The 27,522-nt window shown below is 44.0% G+C and overlaps 1 protein-coding gene across 1 annotated transcript in view; it reads left to right on the forward strand.

Annotated features, from left to right (window-relative positions):
- Positions 1-3,999: 3,999 nt before the first annotated feature.
- abhd17c (abhydrolase domain containing 17C, depalmitoylase) overlaps positions 4,000-27,522 on the forward strand; it is an 80,073-nt gene continuing 56,550 nt past the window's right edge. The window contains exon 1 of the mRNA XM_068017587.1: positions 4,000-4,562. Within this exon, the coding sequence (XP_067873688.1) occupies positions 4,039-4,562 (524 nt within the window). The 5' untranslated portion in view covers positions 4,000-4,038. The remainder of the gene's footprint in view (positions 4,563-27,522) is intronic.

Raw genomic sequence — 27,522 nt, forward strand, 5'->3', positions numbered from 1 at the left:
CATCTCATTATCAAAAAGGAGGTGTTGGGTGTCTTGCAAAGTATTAAGGTAGATAGGTCCCCAGGGCCTGATGGGATCTACCCCAGAATACTGAGGGAGGCAAGGGAAGAAATTGCTGGGGCCTTGACAGAAATATTTGCATCCTCATTGGCTACAGGTGAGGTCCCAGAGGACTGGAGAATAGCCAATGTTGTTCCTTTGTTTAAGAAGGGTAGCAAGGATAATCCAGGAAATTATAGGCCGGTGAGCTTTACGTCAGTGGTAGGGAAATTATTAGAGCGTATTCTTCGGGACAGGATTTAGTCCCATTTGAAAACAAACGAAATTATCAGCGAGAGGCAGCATGGTTTTGTGAAGGGGAGGTCGTGTCTCACTAATTTGATTGAGTTTTTTGAGGGAGTGACGAAGATGATTGACGAAGGAAGGGCAGTGGATGTTATCTATATGGACTTCAGTAAAGCCTTTGACAAGGTCCCTCGTGGCAGACTGGTACAAAAGGTGAAGTCACACGGGATCAGAGGTGAGCTGGCAAGATGGATACAGAACTGGCTCGGTCACAGAAGACAGAGGGTAACAATGGAAGGGTGCTTTTCTGAATGGAGGTATGTGACTAGTGGTGTTCCGCAGGGATCAGTGCTGGGACCTTTGCTGTTTGTATTATATGTAAATGATTTGGAGGAAAATGTAGCTGGTCTGATTAGTAAGTTTGCAGACGACACACAGGTTGGTGGAGTTGCGGACAGTGATGAGGATTGTCAGAGGATACAGCAGGATATAGATCGGTTGGAGACTTGGGCGGAGAAATGGCAGATGGCTTTTAATCCGGACAAATGTGAGGTAATGCATTTTGGAAGGTCTAATGCAGGTGGGAAGTATACAGTAAATGGCAGAACCCTTAGGAGTATTGACAGGCAGAGAGATCTGGGCATACAGGTCCACAGGTCACTGAAAGTGGCAACGCAGGTGAATAAGGTAGTCAAGAAGGCATATGGCATGCTTGCCTTCATCGGTCGGGGCATAGAGTATAAAAATTGGCAAGTCATGCTGCAGCTATACAGAACTTTAGTTGGACCACACTTAGAATATTGCGTGCAATTCTGGTCGCCACACTACCAGAAGGACGTGGAGGCTTTGGAGAGGGTATAGAAGAGGTTTACCAGGATGTTGCCTGGTCTGGAGGGCATTAGCTATGAGGAGAGGTTGGATAAACTCGGATTGTTTTCACTGGAACGACGGAGGTGGAGGGGCAACATGATAGAGGTTTACAAAGTTATGAGCAGCATGGACAGAGTGGATAGTCAGAAGCTTTTTCCCAGGGTGGAAGAGTCAGTTACTAGGGGACATAGGTTTAAGGTGCGAGGGGCAAAGTTTAGAGGGGATGTGTGAGGCAAGTTCTTTACACAGAAGGTGGTGAGTGTCTAGAACTTGCTGCCGGGGGAGGTGGTGGAAGCAGGTACGATAGCGACATTTAAGAGGCATCTTGACAAATACATGAATAGGATGGGAATAGAGGGATACGGTCCCCGGAAGTGCAGAAGGTTTTAGTTTAGGCAGGCATCAAGATCGGCGCAGGTTTGGAGGGTTGTTCCTGTGCTGTACTGTTCTTTGTTCTGTGGGATCCCTTGGGTAAGAGCGACCATAATATGATAGAATTCTTCATTAAGACGGAGAGTGAGAGAGTTGATTCCGAGACTAGGGTCCTGAATCTAAAGAAAGGAAACTATGAAGGTATGAGGCGCGACTTGGCTATGATAGATTGGGGAAGGTTACTTAAAGGGTTGACAGTGGATAGGCAATGGCTAGCATTTAAAAAGTGCATGGATGAATTATAACAATTGTTCATTCCTGTCTGGTGCAAAAATAAGACAGGAAAGCTGGCTCAACCATGGCTTAAAAAATAAATTAGGAATAGTATTAGATCCAAGGAAAAGAAATATAAAATGGCCAGAACAAGCAACAAACCTGAGGATTGGGAGCAGTTTGGAATTCAGCAAAGGAAGACAAAGGGATTGATTAAGGAGGGGAAAATGGAGTATCAGAGTAAGCTTGCAGAGAGTCCATTGTAAAAGATGTAATAGCAGAGCACTTGGAAAACAGTGACAGGATTGAACAAAGTCAACATGGATTTATGAAGGGGAAATCATGCTTGACAAATCTACTGGAACTTTTTGAGGATGTAACCAGTAGAATAGATAATGGAGAACCAGTGGATGTAGTGTATTTGGATTTTCAGAAGGCTTCTGATAAGGTCCCACATAAGAGATTAGCATGCAAAATTAAAGCACATGAGATTGGGGGTAAGGTACTGACATGGATAGAGAACTGGATGGCAGACAGGAAACAAAGAGTAGGAATAAACAGGTCTTTTTCAAAGTGGCAGGCAGTGACTAGTGGGATACCGCAGGGATCAGTGCTCGGACCCCAGCTATTCACAATATATATTAATGATATAGATGAGGGAATTAAATGTAATATATCCAAGTTTGCAGATGATACAAAGCTGAATGGGAGTGTGAGCTGTGAGGAGGATGCAGAGAAGCTCCAGTGTTATTTGGACAGGTTGAGTGAGTGGGCAAATACATGGCAAATGCAGTATAATGTGGATAAATATATTATTCACTTTGGTGGCAAAAACAGAAAGGCAGATTATCTGAACGGCAATAGATTGGGAAAGGGGGAGGTGCAGCGCGACCTGGGTGTCCTTGTGCACCAGTCGCTGAAAGTAAGCATGCAGGTGCAGCAGGCAGTTAAGAAGGCAATTGGTATGTTGGCCTTCATAGCGAGAGGATTTGAGTACAGAAGCAAGGATGTCTTGCTGCAATTATACAAGGCCTTGGTGAGAACACATCTGCAGTATTGTGTGTAGTTTTAGTCTCCTTATCTGAGGAAGGGTGTTCTTGTTATGGAGCGAGTGCAGCGATGGTTCACCAGACTGATTCCTGGGATGGCAGGACTGACGTATGAAGAGAGATTGGGTCGATTAGGCTTATTTTCGCTACAGTTTAGAAGAATGACAGGGGATCTCAGAAACCTACAAAATTCTAACAGGACTGGACAGACTAGATGCAGGAATGATGTTCCCGATGACAGGGGAGACCAGGACCAGGGGTCACAATTTAAGGATAAGGAGTAAGCCATTTAGGACTGAGATGAGGAGGGATTTCTTCACCCAGAGAGTGGTGAACCTGTGGAATTCTCTACCACAGAAAGCAGTTGAGGCCAAATCATTAAATATATTCAAGAGTCAGATATAGTTCTTAGGGGTAAAGGGATCAAGGGATACAGGGAGAAAGTGGGAACAGGGCACTGAGTTTGGATGATCAGCCATAATCATATTGAATGGCGATGCAGGCTCGAAGGGCCGAATGGCCTACTCCTGCTCCTATTTTTCTATGTTTCTAGTTGGTTGTGCGCAACGGGGATTACACCTCAAGAGTACTTCAACAGGGTAGCAAAATACTGTGGATGCTGGAAAGCTGAAATAAAGTTCTTATGAAAGGTCACAGATTTGAAACCTTTAACTGTTTCTCTCGCCACTGATGTTGCCAGATCTGCTGAGTATTTCCAGTTTTGACCTCAAAAGCGCTTTGTCACTTCCAGAGGCCTTGAAATACGCTCTACAATGTAGTTGTTTTCTTTCCTTTGATGATAAAGACCTCTCCAACACCACATGTCTCAGTGTTAGTGCTGGTGTGTCAATGACTCCCATGCGACCTCGAAGTGCTGGTTCGCCGGGGCATGAGAAGAAGCCGCGCAAATAGCTGCCATTGTGTTGGGCTCCGGTTTACCGGCGCGTTAACGTCCCTCGATGCTAATTTCGGCCACTTACCTGTCTTCATTAGACAAGCTGAACGACACCCCGTACCTTATCCCCTCGGCTGCCAGTATGTGGTGGCAACTGCCGCAGTTCAGCCAGTGACCGTTAACCGGAGCTCCTCCCCCTCACGGCTCCACCCCCTCCCTCTCCTGGTCCCCTCGGCCCCGCCCCCGCCCCCGCCCCGTCCACACCGCGCGCCGGTTCCCTGGCAACGAGCCCGCATGCCGACCGTAGCCAGGGAGCAGCCAGGGCCCCCCCCCCCTGCTCCTCCCCCCAGGATGAATGGCTTCTCGCTCGGCGAGCTGTGTTGGCTCTTCTGCTGCCCGCCTTGCCCGAGCCGTATCGCGGCCAAGCTGGCCTTCCTGCCGCCTGAGCCCACCTACACGGTGCTGGCGGACGAGTCGAGCAGCGTCTGCTCCTTGCACTTGTCGGAGAGGGCCGACTGGCAGTTCGCCGAGCGGGAGCTCGACCTGCTCGAGGTCTTCTTCACCCGCAGCGGCCGTGGCACCCGCATCGCCTGCATGTTCGCCCGCTGCGTCCCCGAGTGCCGTTACACGCTGCTCTTCTCGCACGGCAATGCCGTGGACTTGGGCCAGATGTGCAGCTTCTACATCGGCCTGGGCAACCGTATCAAATGCAACATCTTCTCCTACGATTACTCAGGTTACGGGGCCAGTAGCGGGAAACCGTCCGAGAGAAACCTTTACTCTGACATTGACGCGGCGTGGACGGTGTTGAGGACAAGGTCAGTGTGTAGTGTAAACACTGAGGGGGGTATCGGCCAGGGCTTCAACTTCCATTGATTGTAATGAAATACTTTGTGTATCCCTCAAAGGACTGCATCTCTGAATTTGTCTCAGAATGTTGCTTGCTCACTGTTTTGGGGTTAAAAGGACATAATGTCTCCCTCAGTTAATGATTTATTCAAAGGCTTTTCAGGAAAAGATTTTGAGATACCGTAATTTGGGAGGGAAAAGGGTGACTTTGGATCTAAGGTTCCCAAAGCTCTTCACCAATTGGCTTACTCAACTCAGGTCTGGGTATGTTGTGGTTTAATTGTTAGAGAGTGATTGCTATGAGTAGTCAACAGCTTCATTACAGTTGTTCTGATGAAAGGTCTTTGACCTGAAACGTTGACTCTGCTTTTCTCTCCACAGATGCTGCCTGACCTGTTTAGTATTTCCAGCACTTCTGTTTTTGTTTCAGATTTCCGGCATCTGTAGTTTTTTGCTTTTGTTTTCCATTATGATCGCACCATGCGACTACCAGGATGATGGGTAAACTAGATGGACCTTGGTCTATTTTTTGTCTGGCAGTTCCTATGTCCCTTTTCAGACACACATCAGGAAAGTAGTTTTCTAGCATTCCCACCTTTGAATCAGAGGGTTTCAGGTTCAAATCCTATTCTATTCAGATGGAGAATTGCATGCAGTACAGTGCTGCCTTGTTGGAAGCTCCATTTTTTGGGTGAGATGCAAGCTTATTCCGCTGCAACGTAAAAGATCTCGCAGCGCCATTCCAAGGCGAGTAGTGTGTTCTGCTCAGCATTCTTCCCTAAAGCAACACCAAAAACAGATTATCTGGTCATTTGTTTTGTTTGCTGTTGTGGGATCTTACTGGCTGCTGCATTTGCTAATGTAATATATGTCCTCACTTTAACAGTAATTCATTGGTTGTGAGGTGATTTGGATGTGCTGAGGGCATTGGTGTGTAATTGCAATTTTTTATTGTTTTGTGGGATGTGAGCATTGCTGGCAAGGTCAGCATTTGTTGCACATCCCTAGTTCCCCTTGAGAAGGTAGAGGTGAACCGCATTGAACTGCAGAGTCCATCTGGTGTAGGTACACCTACAGTGCTGTTAGGGAAAGATTTCTAGGATTTTGACCGAACGACAGAAGTAACGGCGATACAGTTTCAAATTAGGTTGATGTGTGAATTGGAGGGGAACTTGCAAGTGGTCGTGTTCCCATGTGTCTATGGCCCTCTTCTTTCTAGCTGGTAGAGTTTGCAGGTTTAGAAGGTGCTGTTGAAGAAGGCTTGGTGAGGTGCTGTCGTGCATCCTGTATATATTTCTCACAGCTGCTACTACTGCGCACCGATGGTGGAGGAATGAATGTTTAATATGGTGGATGGTGTGCCGATCAAGTGGGCTACTTTGTCCTGGATGGTGCCGAATCTCTTGAGTGTTGTTCGAGATGCATTCATCCAGGCAAGTGGAGAGTATTCCATCACACCCCTAGCTTGTGCCTTGTAGATGGTGGACAGGCTTTAGTGAGTCAGGAGGTGAGTTACTTGCTGCAGAATTCCTAGCCTCGGACCTGCTCTTGTAGCCACAGTACTTTTTTGGCTGATCCAGTTAAGTTTTTTGTCAGTGATAGCCCCCAGGGTGTTGATGGTGGGGGAATTCAGCAATTTTAATGCCATTGAATGTCAGGGAAATAGTTAGATTCTCTCTTGGAGATGGTCATTGCCCGGCACTTGTGTGGCGTGAATGCTACTTGCCAATATCAGACGAAGTCTGAATGTTGTCTAGGTCTTATTGCATTTAGACATGGACTGCTTAAGTATCTGAGGAGTCATGAATGGTACTTAACACAGTGTGATCATCACTTCTGACCTTATGTTGGAGGGAAGGTCATTGATGAAGCAGCTGAAGATGGTTGGGCCTAGGACACTACCCTGAGGAACTCCTGCTGCGATGTCCTTGGACTGAGATGATTGGCATTCAACAACCACAACCATCTTCCTTTGTGCTACATATGACTCCAACCAGTGGAGAGTTTTCCCCCTGAATCCCATTGACTTCGAATAGTTGTGATGTTTCATTTGGAGTTGTAGGTGAAAATACAAATTCCTGTTTAAAAATGGCTTGTGTTTTCTTTTGCTGTACTTTGCTGATAAGACCACAATATTCAAATATCTCTAATGTCTTTAGAAGCATAGAGGAAATACTTGTATAGATTACGAAAGCTTTGGTGTTCATTATAGGGTACAGACATTTCATTGCTTAGTTTAAAACTGGAAACAGGTTTAGCAATAGTTCTCATCACAAAAAAAACTGATTATTCATCGCATTTATAGTTTGGTGGTCTAGCCATGAACAAATTGGCTGCCTATCTAACAACTGTGACTACACTTCAGAAGTAATTTATTAGATGTAAAGTGCTTTGGGGCATCCAGAGAATACAAAAGTTCTTTATTTTTCACCAGGGGCACTCAGGAGCAAGTACTTTCAGGTCTGATGTAGCATGAAGCAGATACAGACCAAAGTTACTCTATCCAAATTCCACAAGTGAAATTATTTTCCCCCAGCGATCACACCAGCCAACCATATCGTTTCTTTCTTGAGTGAGACTGATGATTTAGTGCTAATTAACGTCAGTTGTCTGTGATTTGTTCTAAGAAGCAATGGATGGGGACTTGCCCAAACTGTCTTCATGTAGGTGCATTAAATCTTTTGCATTCCATTCATCCCATTTGTTAGGGTTGGATTCAAATCCAGGTCTCTGATGAAAGGGCCATTTGGCCCTTTGGGCCTGCTGTGCCATTCAAAAAAGATTGTGGCTGATTATCTAATTCAGTACCCTGTTCCTGCTTTTTCCCCATATCCCTTGATCCCTTTGGCATTAATAAATATATCTATCTCCTTGAATATATTTAATGATTTGGCCTCCACTGCCTTCTGCGGTAGAGAATTCCACAGGTTCACCACCCTCTGAATGAAGAAATTTCTCCTCATCTCGGTTCTAAATGGCATACCCCATATCCTGAGACTGACCCCTGGTTCTGGAATCCCCAGCCATCGGGAACATCCTCCCTGCATCTAGCCTGTCTAATCCTGTTAGAATTTTATAGGTTTCTATGATATCCCCTCTCATTCTTCTAAACTCTAGTGAATAAAGGCCCAGTCGATCTAATCTCTCCTCATACGTCAATCCTGCCATCGCAAGAATCAGACAAATAAAGCTTCTTTGCACTCCCTCCATGGCAAGAACATCCTTCCTCAGATAACGAGACCAAAACTGCACACAATACTCCAGATGTGGTCTCACCAAGGCCCTGTATAAATGCGGTAAGACATCCTTGCTCCTGTACTCAAATCCTCTTGCAATGAAGGCCTTCCTAATTGCTTGCTGTACCTGAATGCTTGCTTTCAACAACTGGTGTACAAGGGCACCCAGATCTCGTTGCACCTCCCCCTTTCCCAATCTATCACCATTCAGATAATCTGCCTTTCTGTTTTTACAGCCAAAGTGGATAACCTCATTTATCCACGTTATACTGCATCTGCCATGCATTTGCCCACTCACCCAACTTGTCCAAATCACATTGGAGCCTCTTTGCAAATCTCCTCACGGCTCACTTCCCCCCCCAGCTTTGTGTCCTCTGCAAACTTGGAAATGTTACATTTAGTTCCCTCACCCAAGTCATTAATATATATTGTGAATAGCTGGGGCCCAAGCACTGATCCCTGCAGTACCCACAAGTGACTGCCTGCCACCCATAAAAAGAGTCATTTATTCCTACTCTTTGTTTCCTGTCTGTCGACCAGTTCTCAATCCATGCCAGCATATTACCCCCAATTCCATGTGCTTTAATTTTGCACACTAACCTCTTCTGGGGGACCTTATCAAAAGCTTTCTGAAAATCCAAATACACCACATCCACTGGTTCCCCCTTATCTATTCTACTAGTTACATCCTCAAAAAACTCCAGTAGATTTGTTAAGCATTATTTCCATTTCGTAAACCCATGCTGACTTTGCCCAATCCTATTTATGCTTTCCAGGAGTTCTGCTATCGCATCCTTTATAATAGACTTTAACATTTTCCCCACTACTGATGTAAGGTTCGCTGGTCTGTTGTTCCCTGTTTTTTCTCTCCCTCCTTTTCTAAATAGTGGGATTACATTTGCCACCCTCCAATCTGTAGGAACTGCTCCAGAGTCTATAGAATTTTGGAAGATGACCACCAATGCATCCACTATTTCCAGGGCCACTTCCTTTAGTACTCTGGGATGTAGATTATCAAGCGCTGGGGATTTGTCAGCCTTTAATCCCATTAATTTCCCTAGCACTACTTTTTTACTAATACTGATTTCCTTCAGTTCCTCCCTCTTATTAGACCCTTGGTTCCCTAACATTTCTGGGAGGTTATTTGTGTCCTCCTTTGTGAAGACAGAATCAAAGTATGTGTTTAATTGTTCTGCCATTTCTTTGTTCCCCATTATAATTTCCCCCGTTTCTGACTGTAAGGGGCCTGCATTTGTCTTCACTAATCTTTTTCTCTTCACATATTTATAGGAGCTTTTACAATCAGTTTTTATGTTCCCCGCAAGTTTACTCTCCTCTATTTTCCCCTGCTTAATCAACCTCTTTGTCCTCCTTTGTTGAATTCTAAACTGCTCCCAATCCTCAGATGGCACAGTGGCGCAGTGGTTAGCACCGCAGCCTCTCAGTTCCAGCGACCCGGGTTCGGTTCTGGGTACTGCCTGTGCGATGTTTGCAAGTTCTCCCTGTGATCGCGTGGGTTTCTGCCGGGTGCTCCGGTTTCCTCCTACAGCCAAAGACTTGTAGGTTGACAGGTAAATTGGCCATTGTAAATTGCCCCAAGTGTAGGTAGGTGGTAGGAGAATGGTGGGGATGTGGTAGGGAATATGCGATTAATGTAGGATTAGTATAAATGGGTGGTTGTTGGTCGGCACAGACTCGGTGGGCCGAAGAGCCTGTTTCAGTGTTGTATCTCTCTGACTTGCTGCTTTTTCTGGCAATTTTATATGGCTCATCTTGGATCTAATACTATCCCTAATTTCTTTTGTAAGTCACAGTTGAGCCACCTTTCCGGTTTTATTTTTACGACATAGGTAAAAAAAAAAGGGATAAGGCCCTTCCTACAGGCTGAATATAGGGAGTTCTGACGAAAATTAAAAAGTAGGAGTGTAACGTGCTACGAGAGCAGAAATAGCAGGATATATCAGATGAATGGCTGGAGAAATGGTGCGGGGGGAGGGATTCAGATTCCTGGGACATTGGGACCGGTTCTGGGGAAGGTGGGACCAGTACAAGCTGGATGGGTTGCATCTGGGCAGGACCAGGTCCAATTTCCTTGGGGTGGGGGTGGGAGGGAGGTGTTTGCTAGTGCTGTCGGGGAGGGTTTAAACTAGGATGGCAGGGGGATGGGAATCTGAGCAGGGAGACAGAGGAGAGGGAAACAAGGATAGGAATGAAAGACAGAAAGGTAAGAAGCAAAAGTGGAAGGCAGAGAAAACAAGGGCGAGAAACAAATGGGGTCGTTGTGCAAAATTAAGGCTAAGATGACTAACAATGTTAAAACGACAAGTCTAAAGGCAGTGTGTCTTAATGCGCGGAGCATTCGCAATAAGGCAGATGAATTAACAGCGCAAATAGATATAAACAGTTCTGATTTAGTAGTGATTACGGAGACATGGCTGCAAGGTGACCAAGGATGGGAACTGAACATCCAGAGGTAATCAGTATTTAGGAAGGACGAGCAAAAAGGGAAAGGAGGAGGGGTAGCGTTGTTAATAAAGGAGGAAATCAATGCAATAGTGTGGAAGGATATTGGCTCGGAAAATCATGATGTGGAATCTGTATGGGTGGAGCTATAAAAACACCAAGGGCAGAAAATGTTGGTGGGGGTTGTCTAAAGGCCCCCAAATAGTAGTGGAGATGGAAGGGATGGCATTAAACAGGACATTAGAGACGCATGCATTAAGGGTACAACTGTAATCACGGGTGAATTTAATCTATATATAGATTGGTCAAACCAAATTAGCAATAATACTGTAGAGGAGGATTTCCTGGAGTGTGTACGTGATGGTTCCTCAGTGTATTGGTTTAAAAAACCAACTGGAGAATAGGCTATCCTAGACTGGGTATTGTGCAATGAGAAAGGATTAATTAACAATCTTGTTTTGCAGGGTTCCTTGGGGAGGAGCAACCATAACATGATAAAATTCTTCATTAAGATGGAAAGTGAAGTAGTTGAATCCGAAATTAGGGTCCTGAAACTAAATAGAGGAAAATATGAAGGTATGAGGTGTGAGTTGGCCATGGTAGATTGGGGAACTTCACTAAAAAAGTTGACGTTGGATAGGCAATGGATAATATTTGAAGAGCATGTGCATGAATTACAATAATTATTCATTTGCAAAATTATTCATTCGCACACCTGCAGTGTGACCACCTCGCTAAACGTGCTATCCACGACGTCCTCAGCATTGTGGATGCTCCACAGTGAGTCCATCCGCAGATCCAGCTGTGCAATGCGGTCAGCTAGTAGCTGCAGCTGGACGCACTTCCTACGCACATTGTCGCCAGGGACACTGCAAGTGTCCCTGATTTCCCACATAGCGCAGGAGGACCATGCCATGGGGCGGAGCTCTCCTGCTATGACTTAGCCTTAGATTAAGCTCCTTAGTTAAATCCCTTTAATTTAAAGTACTAATTACAATAGGGACCTTATTTTGCTCCATCACTGTTCCCCTTACAATTGAATCCCCTATCGCTATAGCCCTGCCACTCTCCTTCCTCCCCTCCTGTGCAGCAGAGCCACCCATGGTGCCCCATGAACTTGGCTGTTGCTTTCCGCTGAGCTATCTCCCCCAACAATATCCAAAGTGAGACCAAGGCGGACCTGCGAGGAGACAGGCACCGGCGAGCGGGAGTTCCAGCGGCTTAAAAGAGGCATACTCTCTCACACTCTTATAGGGACAGCGAGAGAGTTCCACGACTGACATCACAGTTCAGAAAGTGACGCAAGGGGAGGCAGCTAATTGGTAAGTAGGAACAGGTGGGTATTTCTACCCTTTTTTTTAAAACTACTTTTGATAGCTGAAGTAAAAGTAAAGGTATGGAATTTAGATTGTAGTAGGTAGTGATGGAGTAAAATAAGGTCCCTATCATAATTACTACTTTATATTAAAGGGATTAACTAAGGAGCTTAATCTAAGGCTAAGTCATGGCAGGAGAGCTCCGCCCCGTGGCATGGTCCTCCTGCGCTATGTGGGAAATCAGGGACACTTGCAGTGTTCCTGGCGACAATGTGCGCAGGAAGTGTGTCCAGCTGCAGCTACTAGCTGACCGCATTGCACAGCTGGATCTGCGGATGGACTCACTGTGGAGCATCCGCAATGCTGAGGACGTCGTGGATAGCACGTTTAGCGAGGTGGTCACATTGCAGGTAATGGCTGCAGAGACAGAAAGGCGTTGGATGACCACCAGGAGGAGTAATAGGCGCAGGCAGGTAGTGCAGGGGGTCCCCTGTGGCCATCCCTCTCTCAAACAGATGTACTGCTTTAGATACTATTGGGGGGGATGGCCTCCCAGGGGAAAGCAGCGACAGCCAAGTTTCACGGATGACTGCTGCACAGGAGCGGGTGAAAAAGAGTGGGAGAGCCATACTGATAGGGGATTTAATTGTAAAGGGAACAGACAGGCATTTCTGTGGCCGCAAATGAGACTCCAGGATGGTATGTTACCTCCCTAGTGCTAGGGTCAAGGATGTCTCTGAGCGGCTGCAGGACATTCTGAAGGGAGAGGGTGAACAATCAGAGGTCGTGGTACGCATTGATACCAACGACATAGGTAGAAAGAGGAATGAGGTCCTGCAACAAGACTTCAGGGAGTTAGGTAGCAGATTAAAAATCAGGACTTCAAAGGTTGTAATCTCTGGATTACTCCCGGTGCCATATGCTAGTGAGTATAGGAATAGGAGGATAGAGCAGATGAATGCATGGCTGAGGAGGTGGTGCAGGAGGGAGGGCTTTAGTTTCCTGGATCACTGGGTCTGTTTCTGGCAAAGGTGGGACATATGCAAGTTGGACGGGTTGCACCGGAACGGGACCAACATCCTTGCTGGGAGATTTGCTTGTGCTGTTGGTGGGGGGGTTTAAACTAATTTGTCAGGGGGATGGGATACAGAGTGGAGTTACAGTAGGGGGTGATGCACAGTCAAATATAGAAGAGAAACTGAGTCAGTCTGGAAGGCAGAGCAAATATAGACCTGTTAAGGCACAAGTGAAAAATACAAGGCTGGATTGCATCTATTTTAATGCATGGAGTCTATCTAGTAAGGCAGATGAATTGAGGGTGTTGATTAGCACATGGCATTATAATGCTATCACAGAGACATGGTTGAGGGAGGGGCAGGACTGGCAGCTCAATATTGCAGGGTATAGAATCTTCAGGCGTGACAGGGGAGGAGGTAAAAGAGGAGGCGGCATTGCACTGTTGATCAAGGAGTCAATTACTGCAGTAAGGAGGGATGATATCTTAGAAGATTCCTCAAATGAGGCCATATGGGTAGAACTGAAAAACAAAAAGGGGGCAATCACTTGGCTGGGAGAGTACTACAGACCTCCAAACAGTCGGAGAGATAGAGGAGCAGATATATAGGCAAATCTCAGAGGGGTATAAAAATAATATGGTAATAATAGTAGAGGATTTCAACTTTCCCAATATCAACTGGGATAGTCTTAGTGCAAAAGGCTTAAAGGGGGCAGAATTCTTAAAATGCATACAGGAGAGCTTTTTGAGCCAGTCCGTAGCATGTCCTACAAGCGAAGGGGTAGTACTGGGCCTAACCCTAGGGAATGCACAAGTGGTAGAAGTGTCAGTGGGGGAACATTTTGGGGATAGTGACCATAACTCTGTAAGATTAAAGGTAGTTATGGAAAAGGACAAAGATGGACTGGAAATAAAGGTATTGAATTGGGGGAAGGCCAATTTTAAGATGATAAAACAGGATCTGGCTAAAGTGGACTGGGAGCAGCTACTTGTAATAAAGTCTACATCTGATCAGTGGGAGTCATTCAAAGAGGAAACTGTGGGAGTTCAGAGCCAACATGTACCCATTAAGGTGAAGGGTAGGACCAACAAGTCCAGGGAACCCTGGATGTCAAGGCATGTAGAGGATTGGATCAGGAAAAAAAAGGAGGCTTATGGCAGATTCAGAGTGCTGAAAACAGTGGAGGCACTAGAGGAGTATAGAAAGTGTAGGGGGGTACATTAAAAAAGAAGTAATTAGGAGAGCGAAGAGGGGACATGAAAAAACACTGGCGGGCAAGATAAAGGAAAATGCTAAGGCTTTTATAAGTATATTTTAAGGGCAAGAGGATAACCAGGGAAAGATTAGGGACCAAAGTGCCAATCTGTGTGTGGAGCCGGAGGGCAAGGGTGAGGTTTTCAATTATTACTTTTCATCTGTGTTCATTATGGAGAAGAACGATGTAGGTGTTGAGATCAGGGACTGGGATTGTGATATACTTGAACATGTTAGCATTGAAAGGGAGGAAGTATTAGCTGTTTTAGCAGGCTTAAAAGTGGATAAATCCCCAGGCCCAGATGAGATGTATCCCAGGCTGTTATGTGAGGCAAGGGAGGAGATTGCAGGGGCTCTGACACAAATTTTCAAATCCTCTCTGGCAACAGGAGAGGTACCAGAGGATTGGAGGAACAGCAAATGTGGTACCATTATTCAAGGTTAGCAGGGATAAACCAGGTAATTATAGGCCGGTGAGTCTAACATCAGTGGTTGGGAAACATTGGAAGAAATTCTGAGGGACAGATTACTCTGCACTTGGAGAGGCAGGGATTATTCAGGGATAGTCAGCATGGCTTTGTCAGAGGAAGATCATGTCTAACTAACTTGATTAAATTTTTTGAGGCGGTGATGAGATGTGTAGATGAGGGTATAGCAGTTGATGTAGTCTGCATGGACTTCAGTAAGGCTTTTGATGAGGTCCTGCATGGGAGATTGGTTAAGAAGGTAAGAGCCCATGGGATCCAGGGCAAATTGGATCCAAAATTGGCTTAGTGGCAGGAGGCAGAGGGTCATGGTCGAGGGTTGTTTTTGCGAGTGGAAGCCTGTGACCAGTGGTGTACCGCAGGGAACGGTGCTGGGACCCTTGCTGTTTGTAGTGTACGTTAATGATATAGACATGAATATAGGAGGTATGATCAGTAAGCTCGCAGATGACACAAAAATTGGTGGTGCCGTAAATAGTGAGGAGGAAAGCCTTAGATTACAGCACAATATAGATGGGCTGGTAAGATGGGCGGAGCTGTGGCAAATGGAATTTAATCCTGAGAAGTTTGAGGTGATGCATTTTGGGAGGACTAACAAGGCAAGGGAATATACAATGGATGGTAGGACCCTAGGAAGTACAGAAGATTAGAGGGACCTTGGTGTACTTGTCCATAGATCACTGAAGGCAGCAGCATGGGTAGATAAGGTGGTTAGGCAGGCATATGGTATACTTGCCTTTGAAAGCCAAGGCATAGAGTATAAGAACAGAGAGGTTATGATGGAGCTGTATAAAGCGCTAGTTAGGCCACAGCTGGAGTACTGTGTACAGTTTTGGGCACCACACTATAGGAAGGATGTGATTGCACTGGAGAGGGTGCAGTGGAGATTTGCCAGGATGTTGCCTGGGCTGGAGCATTTCAGCTATGAAGAGGGACTGAAAAGGCTAGTGTTGTTTCTCTTAGAGCAGAGAAGGCTGAGGGGAGATACGATTGAGGTATACAAAATTGAGTGGCATTGATAGGTTAGATAGGATGAAACTTTTTCCCTTAGAGGAGGGGCCAGTAACCATGACTCACCTTTAGATTACTTAGTTATTCTCTTTAATTTAAAAAAAAATTACGCTAGGTGCCTTGTTCTGCTCCAAACACTACCCACTACAATCTAAAGTCCTTAATAAATTATACTAATAAAAAGAAACACATTTTACTAGTACTAAACTTATCACTTATACGGTAGGTTTTGAGGGTTTTTTTTTTAAAAAAGAACTTCCCCTTATTTTTTAATGCTATTTACAAGCATTAACAGCTGTTATTTACCCAACCAATCAGCTTGCAGCTTTCTTGTGATGTCATTGTTGACTTTTTCCCTTTTTTTTCAAAACTTCGGCGTGCCTAGACTGCTCTCCGCTCCTCTCACGGTGTTCTCCCCTCAGGTCCACTCCTCTCCGCTCCCGGAAGGTAAGTGTCTAGGCCGTGATCCTGGGGCTCTATTTATCCGCTCCCCTCTTGGCGTTCTCCTCTCCGCTCCCAGAAGGTAAGTCCTCACTGCACCTTGTTCCCTCTAAAACTATACATTTTTTTAAAAAATGTTTCCTCCTTTTATCATTATCAACATAGTCTATTTAATCTTTCTTTGAATGTCAAATTTGGCATTACAAAATGCAAACTCCACCCACCCCCACCCAATACGTCATGGCATTTGGAACACTTCAGGAAATAACTGACTTCAAATTAATTGCGCCTTTTAGTAGGGAGTTGAATCACGCTCTGGAAGATTGAAAGAGATACTATTAGCATGTTTTTTTTCCTAAGATGTCGGAGAAGGAACGTCGTATTCTATGAAATGAGGATCGACAGGTGGTTTGGGAAGGAAGGAGTCCGAGAGAGCAGGGATGATGGCCAATTGAGACTTGGTGCGGAATAGGATGCCAGTGGCAGATGGGCTGAGGTGGACAATACTTCGGAGGTGGAGTAAGCCGTCTTTGTGATGGAAAGGATATGGAATTGTAGACCCAGCTTGTGGTCAGAATAAGGGATCAAGTTTGTGAACAGTCTGGTTCAGCCTGATATACTGATCAGGGAATGCAGCTTGTGGCGGGACCTAAGACAGTGGTTTTGTCTCTGTTCAGCTGAAGAAAGTTGAGATGCATTCAACATTGGATATCAGACCAGCAGTCTGACTATACAGAACAAGTGAAGGAGTCGAGAGGGCTGGCACTTGCTGCATGTCTGTAAATGATATCACCGGGTGTTTAAAAGAGGAGGAGTAGGGAACTGGGGTGGATCCTTCAGGTCTGCAGAGGGGACGGTGTGAGGGAATGCAGAGAAGGGGTTGTTCTAGATGCCTTGATTGCAATCAGATGGGCAAGTCCGGAACCAAATGAGGACAGTCTCATGCACCAGGTCACCAGAGCAGATATGTTGAAGGAGGCGAGGTAGAGGCTCTACTGCAATAAACTGCTGAGAGGTCAAGGAGGGTTGAAGCATCCTAGTTAAAGAATGTAGGTTCTATTCTTATCTATCCAGTTGTAGGCAGAAAATCACCTGCAATGGCTTCTCTTGCTAGTACTGTACTGTTACCTCTGGTATTCCCTGAGGATCTATCCTTGGCCTTCTATTTCTCATTTGTATGCTGCCCCTCAGCGACATCATCCAAAAACACAGCATCAATTTCCACATGCACACTGACACCCAGCTCTACCTCACCATCACCTTCCTTGACCCTTCCACGGTCTCTAAATTGCTGGACTGCTTGTCTGACATCCAGTACTGGCTGAGCAGAAATATTCTCCAACGAACTATTAGGAAGATCAGTGTTGGTGACAAACTCCGTTTCCTAGCCACCGACTTCATCCCTCTTCCTGGCAACTGTCTGATGTTGAACCAGACTGTTCGCAACCTTGGGGTCGTATTTGACCTTGATGAGCTTCAGGCCACATACTCATATCATCATTAAGACCACCTATTTCCACCTCCGTAACAGTGCCTGACACTGCTCCTGCCTTTAGCTCATCTGCTACTAAAACTCTCATCCATGCCTTTGCTACCTCTTTACTTGAAGATTCCAATGCGTTCCTGTGTTCTACCCTCCATAAACTTGAGGCCATCCAAAACTCTGCTGCCCGTGTCCTAACTTGCACCAAATCTGTTCTACCCATTACCCTCATGCTTACTGACCCACTTTGTCTCCCAGTTAAGCAATGTCTTGGTTTTAAAATGCTCAGCCTTGTTTTCAAATCCCTCCATGGCCCCTCTCCTCCCTACCTTTTGTAATCTCCTCCAGCCCTACAATCCTCCAAGATATCCGAGCTCCTCCAATTGTGGCCTCTTGAGCATACCCAACTTCAATTGCTCCACCATTGGTGGTCGTGCCTTTAGCTGCCAAGGCCCTAAGCTCTGGAATTTCCCCCCTAAATCTCTCTGCCTCGACCTCGCTTTCCTCTTTTTAAGACGTTCTTTAAAATCTATCTCGTTGACCCAACTTTGGTCATATGTCCTAATATGACTCTGTGTCAAAATTTGTTTGATGCTTCTGTGAATCATCTTGGGAAAGTTTACTACATTAAAGGCACTATGTAAATACAGGTTGTTATTTTTGATTCGGGTGGTGGTGTGTAGTTTGTTGCAAGCTGTATTGAAATTTGCATCTTGAAAATTTTTATTATAAATTAATTTAGTAAGTGCTTTTAAAGGAAGCTGCAGTGTTAAACCTAGCAAGATTGGAATATTGGTTTCTTTATATAATATTATTGTGACATATAGTGATTAGAATGGCATTTGTATGCTAAGCTTTTACTGTTTAATATTTTTAGATTTTTTTTTTACGCTAGTTATTTTTGTGTTTAATGTCACTGGCCACATTCAAACAGATCTTGCTTCGCTATGAACCAACGTGCCTTTTCCTGCCTAATATTTAGTAAATGTAGCCAGACGCAGTGATTGAATTGAAAACCCTGGTCTCTGATCTGGTTTATTGGAACATATCACAAGTTGCCCTGTGATGTTACTGTCAGTAAATGGAAAACATACATTCTATTGGACCTCAGCTTCTGGTAGGAAACAAGTAAATGGACAGTACTTGTTACTAGCAGTATATTTACAGTAATTGCTTTTGTTACTTCCAGATTTGACTTTTCCAGTGCTCTCCTGAAAGGCCTCCCATTTTTACACCTTCGATAAAATTGAGCTCCAAATCTCTTCTGCCCGCATCCTAATCGCACCAAATCACGTTCAGCCATTTCCCCAGTGGTCGCTGACTTACGCTGGCTCCCGGTCACTGAGCACCTTGATTTTTAAAATTCTCATCCTTTTGTTCAGGTCCCTCGATAGCCTCGCCTCTCCCAATCTCTAACATTCTCCAACCCTACCACCCTCCAGGAATTCTGCATTCTTCCCAGTCTCACCATTAGCAGTCATGCCTTCAGCTGCCTAGGCCCTAAGCTTTAGAATTCCCTCTCTAAACCTCTTAACCTCTCCTTTCCTTCAAGCTACTGTTTAAAATCTACCTGCCTCTTTGACTTTGGTCTCCTTTTACTCAGTGTCAGATCTTTGGAGCCCCCCGAAGATAGGGCGGGGTGGGTGCCCGAAAATACTTGTGCCAGGCAGCTTGTCAGTTGCAGGATGCTGTTCCTGGTGCTGAACATTTTGCAGGAAACAAGTTTGGGGCTCAGGGCGGTCGCTCAGCCCCGCAGAGCAGGCCGGCAATGAGACTCATTAAGAGCCCTGTTAAAGGTGACTTTTAGGAGCCCAACGTGGATTTTCCAGTTGGCCTCCAGATTGCCGACGCGGCAGGAGGCAAATCAACTGCCTGGAGGTGGGCGCCCAGCGGCAGGCTGGGGTGCCTGTGCTCCTGGCAGGCCTACAGGCCCTCCCTGCCCATGTAGGGGTGCAGCCAAAGGCTGCCCTATAGAGGGGCTCCCTCATTCCCCCCACCCCCACACAGTGGTGGCCTGGCTGCCTTTTCCGTTTTCGTTATTAAAGTTTTTAAAAAGTGCCTGAGAGGGTACCATTCTGTTGAGGCATCCTCCCACTTACTCATCTTGTACTGCAACTGGTGCTCCTCTGAAACAGGAAAGCCTCTGATTGGCCCTCCAGCTTCGAGTGCCCATCTACTGCCCTTAATTGGATAGGAAAGCCCACCCACTTGAAAATCTTAACTTTAATCAGCTTCTTCCTGGTGGTGGGTTTCTGACCCAAAAACAAGCCAGGCTCCTGTTTCCTACCTCCGTGGTGGAAATTCAGCCCTTGGTATCTGATTTTGCCCCTGCAGAGTGCCTTGGGATGTTTTACTACATTAAAGGTGCTATATAAATTGTCACAGAACTTTTTTTGTCTCCTCTGATTAAAAGTGTGCCTTTAAGACAGAGAGAGAAGTTTTAGATTCCTGAGAACTGTGTGTCACAGCTGCACCTGTTTCATAGGCAACAGTAGGAGAGAGAGGTCACATGGTGTACTGTAGCTTTTAACTGTAAAAGCCAGCTAAATCCAGTTTGAACTGAGACAGCAGCAAAGCATGCTTACTGGAGGAAGGAGCTGTCTATTTCTCTCAGCAGAAATTCTACAATGAGCTACAGGCCGTGTTAATTGTCTAAGGAGGGAAAAACAAACCCTTTTGAAGAGAACATTTGTATTGCTGAAGGTAGCAAAAAACCTTTTCTTTACTTCCAGTCTAAGAAGTCTTTGCTTCAAGATTGACTTTCTTGACTGATTGTGTTTTCTGGAATTCACAGTAATGTTTGTACTGAAAGACTACCAATTTTAAAATCCAAATATAGACCTGTCGTTATACTTCATGTTGAAAGAACTGTGTGACGCCAGCTGCAGCTGAAGTGCTTTGAATGTCTATCAAGTAAAGACTGATCATCAAATTTGCCTGGAGACTTCAAGTAGCATCTAATTGTTCTAATCTGGACACTTCATCAACCAGGAATGTAACTCACAAAGACTTGCAACCCAGTTATTTATTTATTCTTAAGAAACAGCTAATTTTTAAAAACACATTTTAAAACCAGTTAACCATTAGATTTTGAATCTGTGTGTGTGAATGGGGGAAGTTAGAATAAATAAGAATTTATAAGGTCTTTAGACATAAATTTATGTTAATAGTGTTTAAGATTTAGTTTATTAATAAATAGATAATTTGTTGTTGTTTAAAGATACCTGGTTTGGTCTGTTTTACTCTGGGGGTTACTAAAGTGTTGAATTTGGCTCATTTCCGGTAGTGGGAAAACTTCAATAATATGTTGCGACCTATGGAGTATTGGGACTGAATGGACAGTGCATTACTCAGCCTCAGTCATAGCAAAATGCAAGTTAACTTAATTACTTCTGAGATTTTTTAGATAGATGCTTCTGCATGTACCCCAACCTGAAACTGATCCTTGAAGCACAGTTCTTCTTGCATGTTGTACAGTACTGTGAAGTTATTGAGTTGCGCCTTATCTCTGTTCCCTTAACAGTGATGACTGTGAATTGCACCCCACTTTCCTGAAGATATTGCTTTAAATTCCTTTCAATATATCCCAGACCAAATTATTTCATGACCAAATTATGTGGTCAGATATTCATGGGATTCAAGACAGTATTTGTCCACATAAATACAGATATTTGTCATCACAAGGTGTTTCAATTGAGTGTTTTGACCCATTGGTCTGTTCCAAACACTTGGACCTGTAAAACAGGTCCTCATTCAAACATCTTTATCTACCGTAGTAATCCATTTGAATTAATTTGCCAAAAGTGAGCACAGCAAGTGGGTAAATATCTGCATATCAGTACCTTCGGTGTACCAGACTAATGTATATGCTTTGCAACTTGCAGAGATTTCTTGTAGTAACCAGTTAGTCACAGCATACATTGAGTTAATATCAAGAATGAACCTAATTCATAATCCATCTGACATCTATCAGTATATCTCTTTGGCTTTGCTTCTGGATCAGGGAGGAGATGTCTGATTGTGTTTGGGGTAGTGGTTGGGAGGGGTAAGAGTCAGAGTTAGAGGACCATTAGATGGGAGGCCTGAGGGGTGTAGAAGTTCCTAGGGAGGCAGCAGCAGGTGTGCTGAAGTAAAGGCCTGCTTGGGTATAAAATTGAAACCCGACCCAGGCCCGACCCGACCACATACAACCCAAACCCAACCCAGACCTGAGTCTTTTAATTTTTTTCAGCACCTGACCCGACCCAACTACCATAATAAAGTTAATTATATCAAGCAGGTTATTGTGCTCGACCTTGTCCAAATGTTGTGGTCCTGTTCATCCATTCTGGCAACAGGCTATTCCTACATAATCTTGCAGATGGAGGTGGGAATCTGAGCTTGATCTCGTCACCAGGAACAAACAGCACGCACCCCCCCACCTCCACCCCCCCCCCCCCCCCCCCCCCAACTTTCACGCACAAGCATTCATAGTGCACTGTAGTGTAGAATCACTTTTGGATGTATGGAAGCTGCAACATGAGTGCGATGACATCATAGAGACGCGCAGTTGCTCACTGCAGAGTGCAGAGTCTGGACTGCACATTTCCTGCCTTGACCTGAATGTTCAATTGAAGATTACTTCTCGGAGCAAGACAGCACTGTCCACGTCCGGCCCAACCCAACCCGAGCCCGAATGCGGGACTTGGAAGAGTGACCTGACCCAACCCGAACTCGACACATGTTGTCAGGTTCGGGTTGGGTAGCCACGCTTTATGCTGAAGGAGTAACGTGCTGTGGATAGAGGGGAGCCTGTTGACATACTGTACTTGGATTTACAGAAGGCATTTGACAAGGTGCCACATAAAAAGTTTATTGCGCAAAGTAGGCTCTCATGGTGTAGGGGTAACATATTAGCATGGATAGAAGATTGGCTGGCTGGCAGAAAACAAAGTATGCATAAATGGCACCTTTTCTGATTGGCAGGATGTAACGACAGAAGTCCCGCAGGGGCCTGTGCTGGGGCCTCAACTTTTTACAATTTAAATCAATTAGATGAGGGGAGCAATGGCATGGTAACTAAATTTGCAGATGACACACAATAGGTAGAAAATTATGTTGTGAAGAGGACATGAGGAGGTTACAGACCAATTATAGATAGGTTGAGTGAGTGGGCAAAAATCTAGCAGATGGAGTATAATGTGGGAAAATGTGAAGTTGTTCACTTTGGCAGGAAGAATAAAAAAGCAAATGAGGGAGATGTTATGAAATCATAGGTAAAATATTTTTTTAAAAAAGGGATTTTAAGGGCTGTGAATCTGCTTTGATTTGATGCTTGACCCAGATTATTTCTGGTAATACTGATTTGTAATGCATGACCTTCAGAATTAGAACTGCTAATATTAAAGCAACGTAGGTAAATTACCTCAATTTATTTGAACGATTCTCAATCAAGTAGCCTTTACTTGTAGCTCGTATTTAGGGATTATTCTGTTTTGGAAGAATATTCTGTTTTCCAAAATGAAGCCTGAGACCATATCTCTGTTTTTCTGTTTCCTCATATAGTGGAAATGTGAACACTTGGAACAGTTTTTAATGATGTTACGACCAAGACTGGAGTAATGCACTGTTAATTCAGTCCCACTACTCCACAGCTCACAGCATATCAAAGTTTTTCTGCCTACCAAAAAATAGCCAAATTAGACACACTATTTGTCCCCCAGAATAAAGCACACTAAACCAGGTTTCTTTAAACAACAACATTAACTATTTATTAGAAAAGAAATAATAAGTCTTAAACAATAATGAGATAAATCTATATGTGAAAAGATTTTTGAAAACTCCTTATTCTTCCCAGCTCTCATGCACCCACATACATTCAAAAAACCGGTTCACCGGGGAAAAGGATTTTTTGGTTTACAGCTGTTTCTTAGGAATAAAATGATTGAGTTTATCACATTCTGGTAGGATGTTTTCGGTACAGTGAGGTGTCCCAGAGTCTAATAGTTGGATGCCACTCGAAGTCTCTCCAGGCGAGGTTGTTGAACAGTTTGTGATGGGTGGGCATTCAAGGCAATTTGTCTGTAGCAGGCGTCACACATGTCTTTCAGCAAAGGTGTAGCAACAGGTCTGCTTGAGTTTTGAAGCAGCAGTCTAGCAGTAGAAGCTTTCCTGAGATTTCAGGATCTCACAAAACACAGGCGGCAACAGGAACCACTCTTGAGGCAGGGATTCTTCAAAGACTGGAGGCAATAGGAATCTGCTACCTCTGATATACGGGGGTTTCTTCTCTGAAAAGCAGTCTTCCTGTACGGAGGGAAGTAACTTTTTTCCCTGGGTCTTTTTGCTCTCTCCAGGCAGATCTCAGCTACATTTCAAATGCAGGATTTCTTTTCAAGAGATGCAAGTCTTGCTTTACAGAGAGAGGTCTTTTTTTCCAGTCTCCTGGGCAGATCACAGCTAGATTTCAACTGCCTGCTCCTTGTCCAACTCACTGGTCCTTTCACAATCCAAAAGTGAAACTAACTTCAACAATCAAGTCATATGACAATCATAAATCTTGACCTGTCATTCCCCTGCTGAGTTGTTTGGAAACAGGTGCCTTGCAGTCTGTGTATTTCACCCAGTTCAAGCCCATCAAGTTTCAGTAATCCATGCCCACAGAAAAAGGCCTTTCCTCAGTTTTTAAAAACACGCAGAATTCTAAGCTTTCAATACAAAGAACAAAACTCTTGTAATAATGGCAACTGTTAAAGCATTAGTAAGTCTTCTGAGGGTATGGTATACTGTTCCCTGCAACCATTTCGTATTCTAACAATCAATTTAGTCAGTGTATAATAGCTGTTGTAAACTGTCATTTTTGAGTAATGGGGATTGAGGTTTTGTGATGTCAGAAGACACTCTATCCAATGGTCAATTGTTAGATTCTGTGAGCCTTGCCTGCAGGAGTGGGCTTCTGGTTTTGATAGCTGTTTTGATCCTGATTCCATAAACTGGCAAACTACTTGATCTAAGAAAAAGCTATAATAAGTATGGTTATTTCACTTGGATGCCTTCCCAAGCATTTCTATTTCATAACATTTTTCAGATTTCAGTATATAAAGATTTGATAAAGCTGAAAGAATTGATACAAATTTTAACAGGAAAATTTTTTCTCAAAACTATATTAAATGGTAATAAGGATTATATACATGATAATGGATGAGGATCCAGTCAAAATGGAGATGGAAGACCGAACTGAAATTAAGTTAAAAAGACAAGACAACACTGGTGGAGATCAGACATTGTTACCTGGATATATCACCTCTATCAGTAGAAGCAGATAAAGTAACAAATTGGCATCTGTTTCCACCTCTGCATCATATCTGGAGTCTCCCAAGGGTTCATCCTTGCCCCCTTTTCCTTGTCTGCATGTGGCCCCTTGCAACATCATTGACAGCTGTGGGATCAGCTTCTATATGAATGCTGATGACTCCCAGCTTTGTCTCTCTTGACCCCTTGACTAGATGTGTATTGTCAGCCTTCTTGTCCAACATCCAATCTTGGGTGAGCTGTAATTTCCTTCAACTAAACTCTACAAAGATTGAAACCATTATCCTGGCCTCTGTCTCCGGCTGAAGCAGCCTGTTGGCAACCATGGTGTTCTATTTGGCCCTGAGCTGAGTTTCTAATTATAAATTCTGTTCAACACCAATGCCACCTATTTCCAAATGGCTTACCTTAGCCCACACAGTTTATCTTCCACTGGAATCCTCGTAGAATCTTAAAGCACAGGAGCTATCCAAATAGTCCCACTCACCTGCTCTTTCCCATAGTCTGCCGATTTTCCCTTTTAAATGTTCCGAGTTAATCTGCAACCACCACCTTCCAGGCGGTGCATTTGAAATGATGACAGCTCACAGCGTAAAAATAATTCTCCTCCTCTCCCACCTGGTTCTTCTGTCAGTCTTAAATCTGGTTACCGACCCTCCTGCTAGTGAAAAGTTTCCTTATGCCCTAATGAAATGCCTTGGGATATTTAGCATGTTAAAGACACTATTAAAATGCAAATGTTTAAATTGTTTTCAATTAAAATCGAGGGAAAAATTCTAAGGCATTTTAGAGGGGATCGATAATTATCAAAGTGAAAACCTGTACAGCTAATACTCATGGTAAATAAGCTATTTGTTGCAAAGCAGCAAAACAGATAATTAGTGATGATTTGATAAAAGTTGATCATTTCCTTATGAAAGTGATTCAGATTTAGAACCATGCGACTGAAGTAGGAGTGACATAAGGGCACCACCTATCTTATTTTGAACACTCAATGGTGGATGGACACCCATTTGGACGGGTTTCCAGAAGAAGTGGATCTACCCTTGCTCAGATCAGTGGCCACCACCTGATGGAGGGAAATAAAGTGTCGTCTTTTGAAGGTGCAGGAGGTAAAAGATTAGGGCCAGGGTCCTTCTGTTTGCTATATTTGAAAAACAGCCAAATGGCCCTGCAACCATTACAATTATGGCAGGGGTCTGGGGTTTGCAGAAATATTTGCACTTTTGCTAGCCTTCAGCTGCCTGCACCATTCTCCCCACACCACCGCCCTGACTCCAGGCCCCAAAACAACCTTTCCAGGCATGGCTGTCTGAAGGGGCCAGTTGGGACCTGGGTATGTAGGGTCCAGGGTGATGACCTGAACCTACCAATATGGGTGGGTTTTAATTCAGCCAGAGGACACTCAAGATCCATTATTCTTGACTTTTGTTCATGTGGAGGTGAGGTGGGGGAAATTGGTAAATTGAGCATTATGCTTTCCAGAAGATGATTTATCATTGCTTATCATTAGTGTATAGCAGAGAATGTCATGTGCTAGTAAGTCAACGAATGGAGAAAGATACTGAAACTAATAATGTGGTTGATCTCATGAACCCCTGTGATCTTTCACAGATCTCCAAGTGTTTGGAGACCTCAAAATGAAAAAATAGGTCATATATGTGTCACAAAAGGTTTTATTTTTGTACTCAAATCTTGGACTTCTATGTGTTTCAAAAAAATGAAAAACGATTTTGCTCACCTGCAAAAATAATTGGAATTCCTGCAATGTTTTGAAAGGAAGTTCCGAACAAGGGTTGAACTTTATGGGTGTTTTGAAAGGAAGTTAAACTTGTAAAAGGACAGGAGGGTCAGCAGTTTCAAGGAAATCACAGGGGTTTGACCTTTCTTCAGAGCAATTTTTGAACCGCGGGAGACGCTTTGGACATATGACCACATTCAGGAAGGTTCTTTTTTCGCTTTGGACCCTTTAAAAGGCCTGTGAATTGGACAAAGGGCAGGCATTTGAAATATTTGCTTGACTTGCCTGGAGCAAGAGAAAAGACCCAGAAAAGTGTTACCTCTCTCTGTAAAGGAAACTTGCATCCCTTGAAAAGGAATCCTGCATTTGAAAGGTGGCAGATTCCTGTTGCCTCCAGTCTCTGAAGAATTTCTGTATCCAGTGAGGTTCCTGCTGCCTCCTGTGATCTAAGAAAATCCTGAAATTTGAAGAATTCTTCTACTGTTAGACTGCTGCTTCAAATCCAAGCAGACCTGTTGTTACACCCCTGATGGAAGACCTATGTGACGCCTGCTGCAGTTAAATTGCCATGAACACCTACCCATCACAGACTGTTCATCAGCCTCGCCTGGAGAGACTTCGAGTGGCATCCGACTCTGGGGCACCTCACTGTACTGAAAACATCCTACGAGGATGTGTACTTCCTTTTTTTTTTATTCCTTCTATTCCTAAGAAACAGTTGTAATGCAAAATTCCCTTTTGAAGCTCGTTAATCATTTTTCTTTGTATGTGTATGTGCATGAGAGTAAAGGGATTTAGGAGTTTTCTTTTTTTATATATATATATATATTTTTTTTTAATAGATTTCTCTTTAGTAGTTAAGACCTAACATTTATTTTCTAATAAATAGTTAATGTTATTGTTTAAAGAAAACTGGTTTGGTGTGCTTTATTCTAGGGGATAAATGCAGTGTTTAATTTGGCTAATTTCCAGTAGGTGGGAATCTTTACTAATATGCTGTGATCTGTGGAGTAATGGGACTGAATTAACAGTGCATTACTCCCACCTTGGTCGTGACATATGTGATAATACAAAAAGGTAGATTGGAAGCATTACAGCATACAAAATTATAATAGACAAATGACACAATCTCGATGTAGTAAAGGGAAATTTAGGGTCAATGCTGGACAGTTCTTCACACAGATTGAAAAGCA

Source organism: Heterodontus francisci, chromosome 38, assembly GCF_036365525.1.
Source record: "Heterodontus francisci isolate sHetFra1 chromosome 38, sHetFra1.hap1, whole genome shotgun sequence".
In the NCBI taxonomy this organism is placed as follows: Eukaryota; Metazoa; Chordata; class Chondrichthyes; order Heterodontiformes; family Heterodontidae; genus Heterodontus; species Heterodontus francisci.